Here is a 12361-nt window from a genome sequence, read left to right as displayed (position 1 = left end):
AAACGAGTCTTATGTCCAAAAGCTTCAAAAAGTCAAGCATATTTTCATTAAAGAGCATATTGACATATAAGATATCAAAACGAGCTTTCAAATGTGTTTTATCAAACAAGATATCTTATATTCAAGGAGAAACTCATTTGGACAAGTATTAAACTTTATTAGACTTAATATATTTCATATACTTTTGTCCAAGAATGTTTTAAGTCATCAAAAGGCTTTTTGGCAAGGAAAAACCGAGCAATCGTTATTTAACGTAGTGCAGCCTCGAGTCCTGAACACCTGTCAGTATTTACGGCATAACTTTTGCTAGAAAAGTCCAAATAAGACGATCCTGGTGTCTATGGAAAGCATTTCTGTTGAAAACTTGTCCCTTTGAAAAACATATTTGAGTTTAGGATTCTTTTAACAAACTCTTTAATTTTAACTTTGAAAACTATGAATTGAGTTTGTGACTCTTAGTACAATCCTATAAACTCAAGTGTCCTAGTATACATGCATTGGCTCAACTTGCTCAGAAATCATGCAAGAAGCACACCCGCAAAAGTTACAAAATGTTCCTAACTCACACAACCCTTATTACATATAAATTAACAATTAATCTTCCGGTTGTGCTTGGGTCCTTCCGAGTACGTGTTCTTTTGATCTTCCTATTCGCACGTCAACTCGGTCCGATCTTTGCCTTTAATCCAGTACTTCATGTACGAGTACATGTACTAAACATGATCTACAAAGATATGAAAACATTAGGAACAATATATGGGTTAATATCATCAAAACACTAAAAACAATGATGGTGTAGCCACCAAGGCTAACAGTTTATTTAACAAATATCCCCCCTAGTGGAAAAAAGAACTCAACCTCGAATTTGGCTCGACAAATCCTTTAGCAGTCTAGTTAACATTTCCCTCCTCATTTTTCATAGAATTCTCAAGTGCATTCACAATCAATGGAGTTCTCACCACACACAAGCCCAGTGTCTAGATATGCAATAGTCTCTACTATAGCAAGATGAGTCTTTGTACAACAATGGCAATAAGAATGTCCCTTGCCCAAAATTATAGCAATCAATAGGGAAGGATTTGGCATGCTTCAAATCATATGGCTTGGTAGAGACAAGTGGTGGCTCATGTGAAACAAATGTTTTCTTACAAGTATCCTTCCAATGTTACTCTATTTCTTAGAACTTCGAGCAAAGGCAGTGGCTTGATCAGGCAAAATTAAAGTTGTTGGATTGCAGCTCAAAACATAATCCATGACGAAATCCCCCAAGGTATACAATAATGCTTTCATGTTCTTCTTCATCAAAAGAACATCAGACAACTAATTTCTGAAACGCAAGCATGTATGCATCATTTTTATTCTGTTGGGTCAAGGCGCCCAACTTGAATCGCATCTCACACAAATAATTGATCGGAATGAATTTTTCCTCCATGGATCCATCATATGTGGCATAAGGTTCCACTTGGTAATTGGGGCTTGCCTTCAAAGTTACCACTCATGAACAAGACTCTGCCACCAAGTACAAGCAAGGCCCTTGAGACAGAGAATGGCCGTACTAATTTTTCCCTCATGAGGCACACTGATAGGTAAAGATATTTTCAATTTGGTAGTAGCTCTGGATCACCCTCTCCAATGGACTCTAGCAAAGTGACCCTAATTCCATAATTCAGCCAATTATGGGCACAAGTAGACCGCTATCTAGTTCAAAGGGACAAGAGAGCAGAAATCATAGACTCAAGAGAATAAAACTTCTGCACGAATTTGGAGACAATTTGATTTTGGAAAGTAACAATTTGAGAATTGAGGGAATATGCATGAGCAGTCAATTCCAAGGTTTGCTTTTTTACTCGTTCTTTCCACTTGCATTTTTTTACTTTGTGAGAAACGGGATTAAACTTGTCCTCTGTAACCATATTTCTTCTGCTTTTTTTTTTTTCAGGTTTGATCCCATTGTGCTGAACCAGTTCAGCTTGGTCTGATTATATTGGCTCTGGCTGACTTAAAATGAACCAGCTGGTGTGGATCCTTAACGACTGAGCTTACGAGCAAGAAACAGCAAGGCGGCCTTCAACAAACAGCAACAACAATGATGACAGCACTTCAACCAAGGCACATTGATCACAATAAATAAGAGTCAGGGATCACTCGAAGGCAGTAAGGCTATGGGATGAAGTGATGAACTCAACAACTGTGACACCGTAGGGCCTCAGTCTCTATGACTATTTAGGACGATCCAGCGGAGATGCCATGGCATAATGGTGACAGAAACGCCAAGATGAAGCTTGACTGCAGAGCAAAGCTCCAATCCGATGGGTGAGGCTCGTTGGCAGCAAGAATGAAGGTCGACAACTGGCATGGTTCCACTCCATTGACCGAGAAGTTCCATGAAGTTGCTAAAGGCAGTTATGGAAACTCCCTGTGCTTGATCTGACATCAACAACAATGATTAACAATCAAATGAAGAAGATGGAAGGTCTTCGATTGGGCATTAGATAGGCTACAGCTAAAGTTCAATATGGCGAAAGGATCCGCAATGAATTTTCTCGAGACTGCACAATCAGATCTGAAAATCAAGAGATCTGATTTGGGATGCATGATTTCTTTCTGGTGGCTCCTACAGTTGTGGAAGATAGATTGAGTGGAGATGGCGCAAGGAACTGGTGCAGGGCAATTTAAGTTAAAATTGTGAACCCTGCAAGTTTTAAGTGAAAACTTGCCAACAACCCTATCAAACACAGCCATGGCCACTTGAGTTGAAATGGAACCTTGTCAAAAACATTGTCATGTCAGACCAAGAGTTTACTCTGATACCACTTGAAGGCGGACCAACATCCAACGATTTTAATTCTCGATTCCACCATGAACAAAAACATTACATAGGGGCCTTTTATAGGCTCACAATGCTAGGAAGATAGGAAAAATAAATTAAGAAACCTAAATGATAATAACCTAAAATCTCAAAGATAAAGTCCTAATAAAAGTACCATGAATTAAAAAATGAAAATACATCCTCTCACTCACCACACAAACCATTAACCAGTCTGAATGACTAGTTACCAGTTACCACCCTCTCCCCTAGGCCAATAAAACAAAGCAATCTCTAAATTCTGCATGCTCAAATAGATTTGAAAACTTTTTTCCTCTGCAGTTAATCTGACTACATTGAGATAACTTCCTATGAACCACCAAGGAGAACAAAATCCAAAAACAGCATTATTCATCCCAAAAGTATGAATGAAGAGTAGGCCTGGTAGGACCATAAACTGAGGGTAAACCACCATTCACCCCTCCCTAACTTCAAGCAAAATAGAAAATGAAAATAAATAGTAAGTGAAAAGAAACCCAGTAATCAATCAAGTAGAGTAATACTAAATAGTCTGAGTAACTCACATAATTAGATACCCTCATCTGCTACCTAAGAAGGGGGAAACTCCCAAGCCTTAAACCTACCACTCAAAATACCCCTAACAACACCCCCATCCACACTTAAGTTGGTTTCTTGTAAAGGACTACATTATCAAAAACCTCCCTGATTAACCCTCTCTTCCTAAACCTCACCTAGTCCTGCCAGATTCCAGCCAGTCACCTTCATATATTGACGACTTTACCCACCTTCCCTCTTCCCCCGCCCCCCACCCCCATGCCCAATAGTTAAGAAATGTTGATAAGTTTTTCAACAACTCTTCGAAATCTTTTCTTTCCTTCTCTCATACAGCTTAGGCATAACTCCCACTTTAATCTATTTCTCAAGAGGACTAACCAAATTAATACTCGTCCCCTCTACAAGAGCTTGAGGGTCAAACATATCTCTCCCCCACCCACCCCCCAACAAAAAAAAAATGTGGGCTGATAGAAATAACTCCTCCTTTATTTAACTTCCTCCCCATGGGAGAGAAAAATAAGTAAATTTAGACAGGTGTTTTGGAATAGGAAGGATACTTTTAATGAATACAGAGCTCTTGTGATCATGCTTGGCAGGTTTGAAGGCAAAGTCAAGACAATATTAGGATTGGAATCAGCAAAAGAAACAACAGAGAACGAATGATGGCCAAAGACCCCTCTTTGACGCACCAAATTGATCGTCATCCTTCAAATAGTGAACACCAACCAGAGCATTCTCAAAGGACCTCATGGATCAATAATCCCCCTCTCCTGCAGTCCAAACAAGAAATAATAACCAAATCTACCAGAAGCTCTGAAGTAATATCATTATTCAGCTGTGGGTCTTTAGAAATATCAATATCATCCTCAATTCCAATTTTTGGTCCGCTGCCATCAGTTAATCAATCAGCAATCCTTTCTCCAATTCAAACATGATGCCTAACTCATCATATTCTTCTAGCTTACCAGATTATGAAGAAGATTCCTCTTATTGTTATCCACATTAGGCTTCCTCTTCCTCTAGTCAGAAGACAATATTTTCAATCCCCTCATAGCACTTATATGATAAGGGAGGACTTGTTGTGAAGGAATTACCATATCAAAGCGCTGACACCATGCCAGATTCAGCCACAATATCCTGTTTGTGATTAGCACTGAACTCTGGATTCTGTTAGTAGTTACGAAGTTCTGTTTCTCAGGTTCCTGCTCTGCACCCTTCTTTGACATGACAATCGGCAGCATCGTCAAGCTTCATTTCAAAATCTGCATCAAAAGCTCTTCTATTCAAACTGCAAACATCCCCTGCCTGGTTGGCTTAAATCAGGGCCACACTGCACTGCTCAAATTTATCAGATGTGGAACTCTCCAATTCAATATAACTAATTTATTGCCCACCTTCCACATACAAGCAGGCATACCCCTCACGGTAGAACCGGGTAGCCTAAACAAGGCTAGGGCCATTTGACTTAAATTTTGAACTTCTCAATTAAAATAGGAAATCCTGATTCCCTAGATTTTGAATTCTCTCAGAATCCCTACAATGACAAATCACAGCATTGCCAGAAAAGTCCAAATCCAACACCATCAGCTTCCTGAGCATATCAACGCGCGATAGTCCCTCCTAAAGCCTCTAGATGACACTTTACTCTTCCACCAATCTTGCTTTTCCCCTTGCCACTACCACCAATCCTCTCAATGACTCACACTTGCAAGATCTCTCTCTGACCATCTCCTTCACTTTTTGATATCTCCTTTATCCTTTGGCTAAAAAATTACAATTTATTGGTGGGCAAGATTGCAATTATCAAATTAAGAAAGGACTAGTGTATAAGAGTTTCATATTCATTTATAATAATAAAAGATGCATGATAAGAATCATCAAGATACTTGAATAATGAATTTAATCAACTATGAATGTGCTGAAATTCATGCATGATGACTTTACAAGATCAAGTATAATGTTATTGATTCACCAAATATGAGAGGCTCAAAAAGATCCTCATGCCATGCTTTCTCCTTAACCAGCCCCAGATTGCCTATAACTAGGGTTTTAGGAAACTTCAAAGATGAAGATGGCTAGGAAAATAGAGTGAATCAGATTTTGAATCAATGTTAGTTCTATAGCAAGGAGGCAATCACTTCCTCTAGGTGGTTAACCTCGAATAGGAAGCAAAGCATTACATGTGAGCTTTTGGAGGGTTATGAAATAATTCTCAACCTTTATTTGGTTGAGTTCATGTACTACATGTGGGAGATCTTCGGTTTAGATTTGTAAAATTGTGTCACAACTTTGATTCTATCATTAGGATGACAACTAACGATCATCTAATGTGAAACTTTTGATCCTCTCACTCCAGAAGATACTCAAAGACTGAATGACTCTAGCTATTATGTGGCCTCCTATAACAAAGTCAGGGCAAAATGATGACACATTTACTCATAGAGGCTAGAGCACACATTTACTCATAGAGGCTAGAACAACAATTTTTCAGATTAGAGTTAAAAATGGAGAACAGATTTGTTCATTAATAATTGATACAAGGAATTGTGCTAATGTGATATCTGAGGATGCTATAAGAAGCCAGGACCGAAGAATAAGCCACATCTCAAGAATGGCCCACATATGGCGGTCGGGATTACAAATACAAAATAGAAGGTTCATAAGTGATCCCCACTCATGTTTACTATTTTGGGAGCCCTAAAAGAGAAAGTCACGTAATATTATGGCCCCAAAGCTTTTGTCGTAAACTTCGAAGAAGACCAAGGATTTCAAGTTGTGATGTAGACCCTGCGGTATATGCAAACAAGTATTCCCTGTATTGATGGAGGGAAGTACACTCTCACTTGTCTTACAAATATGAAGATCATGAAGCTAAAGAATAGCTCTCTTAATTTCAAAGGTCTTTGGTAATGGTGTTCCTAAGTATGCTCCTAGATCACCGAAGTCAAGTTCTTTCAAATGAGATAGAACTGATAAAGAATGAATAGCCTGGGTAGAACACTATGATGGGCTTTGGAAGCCTATACCAAATACCATAGGTCCCAAGTCCACCCGGGGGGGGGGGGGGGGCGGGCTGTTAACTTAGGAATAATATTTAGTTATTTATTTTCATTTTTTATATTTATTTAGTCAATGATCTTTGAATAGTGTTAAGGCTTGATATATATTGTTGGCCCACAACTTAATAGCTTAAGATTGTAGGTAAAGTGGTAATCCAACATGGTATCTAAGCTATATTTATCAAGAGGTCCTAGGTTTTGTCTTGTTCCTTGCGTTTATTATTTGTTTGTTAAGAATTATCACATTCCCCATAACAAGTGTTGTTTATCATTTGTTTTTTCACTCTCTCCATCTGCAATTGGGCTGCACATGTGCAGCAGTCTTGGGCCCAACCCTAGTGAAGTATTATCCACTTTGCTCCATTGGCCTCATGAGTTTGTACTATAAAAGGCACCTCACTTAGTTGGAACCCGAACCTAAACCCTCCTTATAAGCCCAAGATCTCCCTAGTACACATTCGATGTGGGACTATGACAAGCTCTCTCGTCCAATCTTTGACATCCTCGTTAGCATGATTTCCCTAGTACACATCCGATGTGAGACCATGATAGACTCCCCCATCCAATTTCTGACATCCTCGTCAATGTGATCTCCCTAGTACACATCCGATATGCGACCATGACAAGCTCTCTCGTCCAATATCTGATATCCTCGTCAAAGTGGCTTACACCTCTATGTAGAATCCACTCACATGATAGTACCCCCAAGGCAAATCCACTCACATGATAATACCCCCAAGGTGGCTCTGATACCAAATGCAACGGTCATGGGCTCAACTTCAATGAGGTATTGTCCGCTTTGGCCCACTGGCCTCATGGATTTGTCCCATAAAAGGCACTTCACTTAGTTGGAACCCAAACCCTCCTTATAAGTCCAAGATCTTCCTAGTACAAATCCGATGTGAGACTGTGACAAGCTTTCTAGTCCAATCTCTGACATCCTCGTCAGCATAATTTCCCTACTACACATCTAATATGAGTCCGTGACAACATGCAAACAGGGTTTTAAGACTTAAGACTTGATATATATTGTTGCCCTGCAACCTAACAGCTTAAGATTTTAGGTAAACTAGCAATCTAACAGATAATTTGGTCCTCAGATTGATAACCCTAGGGCAGAGGCCTATATACGCAATTTAAGGCACAATTTTTAATTAAAGTGGAACTTTGGAGTGAATTGAGTGCTTCTTGGAGATCTAATGCGAGGATAGCCTCTCTTTCTTCACTCTCTTACTTGCTATTCGACTTTCTTTACGCACATTTACCAGCACAGGCTTAGCTTAAAAAATTGGAGCTCAATTTGCAGCTGGTCTAACCAAATCATCATGCAACAAACTTGAGTTTTTGATGAACTATAACAATGAAAAGGATTTTGGTGTGGTGCAAACAAAGCACTATGATAACCAACTGTTTCATCAACAGATTTTACGTTTTTAGATTAGGAAACAATAAGCAAAAATAGTGGGTTAACCTCTATAGATCATCATGGCAATCACTTCATAGCCAAAAAACTTCAAATGAAACCTAAGCCTAGAAGCTCATCCAATTAGGGATGCTTTCCCAAGATGTCCCCCACATATTATGAGTTTCCAAGACACACAAGCAGATTACATGCAATGAAGGTATAGGCTAAAATTTAAAAATGATGATGATACCACTTTACCTAAAAGCTTAGCTATTAGGTTCTAGGACAAGAATGTATATCAAACTTTAACACTCCCCCACACATATAGCTGGACAGCACATGAAAATATAAACACATGAAAACACACGATAGATAACACTCATTAAAAGGAATACAATAATTTTTTCATTTAAACATGCATAATGAGACTAAAACCCTAGAACTCCTGGTAACCAACTCTGATACCATGTTAGATTACCACTTTACCTAAAAGCTTAAGCTATTAGGTTGTGGGCCAACAATGTATATCAAGCTTTAACAATAATGACTGTTGATTAAAGACACCCATAGTTTCTATGAAAATAATATGTGTGTGCCGACGCATGCACACGTGTATAATTACCTTGGGTTTGGATTGCCTTTCACTAACTTCTGCCCATATTTGCGCCAGCGGTACCCATCATTCACTATGTCAACCTTACTCTCAGTCTGAACAACAACACGGGGTTCAGCAGCCTGCTTATCTGCCTGAGTTGCATCAACAGTATAATAGTCTTTCTTCCTGCTTCAATTCATTTTTTTATTTCATTTTATGCAGGTTCAGTTGGGCAGGAAGAAAGGGGATGGGGGAGATGCAATTGAGTGAAGGTTTGTATGTAGATGCATCAGAATAAAGAAAATTCAATCAGCATGTATTAACATACCGCCGCTTTGGTTCGGGATCTTCATCGTTATCAACCTCCTCTCTGATCCTATTTGGTTGCAAACGCACACCTTCTAAATCAGTATCACTAGCTATGACAATAGAAAGCTTAGGATTATCTGCTGGATCAATACAATGAGATGGCTGGCCATGTGCATCGGATGATTTGTCTACAAACACGAAGATGGTCAATCAAATAAGCAATTTAGAGAGTATGTTTGGTGGGAGCTAAGAGTGGTAGTCGCCTCACCCCCACAAAATATTTCTGGCACCACCGTTCCATGTATGGAAGAGAGACACAATTAATCTTACCTTCAGCATGAGTTGACAGCTCATCTGATCTTTCTTCTTGAATGGACAGAATGGAGCCACTGGCTACTGAGATAAATTGAGGTTTAGGATGATCATGCTTGCCAAAGTATAGGGTATCTGTAAGCTGCCCATCATGTGAACGTTCCAAGTGCTTTTTGACTTGGCAGTTAGGATGTGTACATTTGTAATAGCTACGTATAAATTCATTTCCTTTAACATGTTTTTGCCCATACTTTCGCCAGTTATATCCATCTTCTGATGCTTTCTCGATTATTACAGGAGTGACTGCTTCTTGACTTGGCTGAGCTTCATGGACCCCAGCCTTGGGGCTCCAAGCCTCCTTCAGTTGATCAGAACCAACTGCATTTGATACACCCTCCCTTGATGTAATAATATCAGCGGCTCCTCTCTGATTGAATTCTTTTTCATGGGTCCTGGGATCAAGAGTCTGACTCTGTTTTAATCCATCAGAAGCAGGCCCATCTGACACAACATCTTTTGAAAACATGCAACTTACTCCTTTTTGATTGGATTGTGCTTCATGAATGGTAGAATCAGAGCTCTGACTCGGCTCCTGTCTATCAGAAGCAACTCCATTCAAAACACCATCCCCTGAGTAAACCATGCAAGTGATTCCTTCTAAATTGGATTTTGCTTCATGGACACTGGAATCAGGGTTTTGAATCTGCTCCAATCTATCAGAAGCAGCATCATCCAACACACCATCACTTGAAGTACCCATGTGGACTTACAAGACTCGATTGGTGATGGGTCAATTCAGCACATCATCCCAGGTGCACACAGTCTTCCCATTATTTAACCTAAGTCAGGATACAAATTATTAATGCTGGAACTCACCTCGGCATCAAACTAATGGCAGTTGTTGCTGCTTGCTCCAAGAATCAGTTCATTAAAATTAGTTTTTCTCAAAACTGATGACAGAATTAACCAAAAAAAAGCTGATACTAGACAAAGAGTGTTGTTTTATCCCCCACAACACATCCTCATAGACAAAGTATCACTATATGCATATATATATATATATCAATGTTTTAAAAAGTGAAGGCATAAGGCAAGGTGCTTTAACCCTTATAAGGTGAAGCGTAAGCCTTAAGGTGTCGGGGCGTAAACCTTAAGGAGTAGGGGCGTAAGCCTTAAGGCGTCGGGGTGTAAGCCACACCTTAAGGCGTTGAAGCATAAGCCTTTTCAGAATTTTGTTTTTAAATTTTAAAAAAATGTAAATAAATTATATGTATTTTAAAAATAAAGAAAAATGAAGAAAATCACAAATATAATGTACAAAACTAAAATATAAGTTGCAAACTACTTGTTGGCCATTAAAAAATTGCTAACTTGAATTTATTGCACAAATTATGACAAGAAATAGTTATAACTTAACAAAGTTCAAATTATTTTTCAAGATCTAAGATTCAGCTCTCAATTATTTTGGAATGGGTGAGGTTCAAGAGTTTAGAAAATAAACTCATATTATGACGTTCTTTTCTTATAAACATAGAGTAAAAATTTTCAAGGCAAATCTAACTTGAAAATCACTCACCCAAAATGTGTAAGCCTTGAATAAAAAGGTGCAGAAGGGGTACTTGTTTTTACAAATGCATAAACCTCAGCATATAATAGTTCAGCCTTTTTGGATTTGGTAGTGTAGAATGAGGCTCAAGGCATTTTAGGGATGCCTTGCCTTGAGGCGAGCCTTGATTAAGCCTTTTAAAATATTAATATCTCATGAACCTAGAACATTGAGAAACCTCTAATCCTATTACAGAACTTTTCATTAGCTTCAATGAAGCTAATTCCACTTTCAGCATGAAAAAAAAAACAAAAAAAAAAAACAAAAAACAAAACAAAACAAAACAAAAAAACAACAACAACAACAACAACTCAAGCATAAAGTTGTTGTGGTGTACCCATTTTTACCCAAAGAAACAGTTGGCAGCTCAGCTATGTAACTAAACTTCAGAGGCATAGAGTTATCAAAATAATTCAAATATTATGTGTTTTTCTCTTCTAATTTCTTCAACTTTCCCAACATGAAAAAGAAAACAAAGTAACAAAATTATCTCTTTTCTTCTCTTACCTTCCTTTCCCTCTATTGTTTTCTCTGTAGCTTTCACATCTAAAGTAGCTAATATAACATAGCTTTCTCCAACAAATTTTCAAAACTTAAACAACTCGTCAAATCAAGTTCAATGATTCACTGTAACAGGTTTATTCTGAATATTGAATAGAGGTAGAATAATTTAAGGATCTTAACAGGTAGCGAGATATGAATTGAGATTATAATAAGCAAATGATGAACTTGGATTTCCACAAAATGCTCAAAGCCAAAAATTAAATACAAAACAGAGGCGAAAAATCAAGGAACAGCTTTGCTTGAAAGTTATATTTGAAATTTAATTGAAATTTAGAATTTCGAAAACCTTCTCATAAATCATCTAACTTCCCCTAGCATTCCCAGTCAACCATGCGATAAATAAAATACTGCAGCATGTTCATTCGCCCAATTGAAACGTAATTATTCAAACTAAGTATTAAAATTATCGAAATCATAGTAATCAAAGCATTAAAAAAAAAAAAACGACCGGAACAACAACAACAAAAATAGCTAGTACTAAAACAAAAATATTGATGGATAGAACGAGAGAGAAATTATCCATTTCATAGACTACATTTTCCACATATTCCAGTCGCAGATAAAGATAGAGAGAACACTAATTATAAACCATAGGATCCTATGACCCACAATTTCCCAGGGGACAGAAGATTCTCCGATTACCGACATCGCGAAGCGAATCAGCGCCATAGATCACACCGGTGCATCTGTTCGAGTGGGTGAAAAAGGCTTCCAAGCTTCGGTAGTGCCTCTAAGAGCGCGAAAGCTCAAGCTTGCCACTGGCAACCATAGTCAAGTCGAATAGGAGGAACAGGATGAAGAAGAAGAGCAGGAGCTGCCAGCGAGGTTGGTGTTGTGTGCGGTGAAGAATAGAGAGGAATCTGTTGTGTTTTTGTTGGTTGAGGCAGTGATCAGTTCACTCTAGCGTGTAAGTTCCCCTTAGATCTTAGCCGTTCGATGCTTCTGAAGTGTTGACTTGTAAAACAGATTGACCAGCTCAGTGACTGATGTGCTCCCGCCCTCGGGCGTGGGGGGAGAGAAAGATTCGGTGTGGTCGATATGTACTAGTTTTTAAAAACCGCAAATCAGTTGGTACCATTTGTCACCATTTAAATGGATATCCGCCCTTGTCCAATGGGCAATGGGGATG

The 12361-nt window shown here is 38.6% G+C and overlaps 1 protein-coding gene across 6 annotated transcripts in view; it reads right to left on the bottom strand.

Moving 5' to 3' along the window:
* Positions 1-12129, bottom strand: part of LOC131149925 (WRKY transcription factor 1-like) — a 38125-nt gene extending 25996 nt beyond the window's left edge. Inside the window, exons 1-4 of one of the 6 annotated variants that reach the window (XM_058100725.1) lie at positions 11842-12129; positions 9081-9901; positions 8770-8938; positions 8469-8627 (exon numbers count right to left, since the gene is read on the bottom strand). In XM_058100725.1, coding sequence (XP_057956708.1) covers positions 8469-8627; positions 8770-8938; positions 9081-9822 — 1070 coding nt within the window. In that variant the 5' untranslated portion in view covers positions 9823-9901; positions 11842-12129. Of the gene's footprint in view, positions 1-8468; positions 8631-8769; positions 8939-9080; positions 9902-11841 lie in introns of all 6 variants that reach the window. The other 5 variants (XM_058100722.1, XM_058100726.1, XM_058100723.1 and 2 more) reach the window with 5 other exon arrangements.
* Positions 12130-12361: the final 232 nt, after the last annotated feature.

This window comes from Malania oleifera, chromosome 2, assembly GCF_029873635.1.
Source record: "Malania oleifera isolate guangnan ecotype guangnan chromosome 2, ASM2987363v1, whole genome shotgun sequence".
NCBI classification, from domain to species: Eukaryota; Viridiplantae; Streptophyta; class Magnoliopsida; order Santalales; family Ximeniaceae; genus Malania; species Malania oleifera.
Note: the sequence above shows the minus strand (reverse complement) of the source record. Positions and strands in the feature narration are given on the sequence as shown.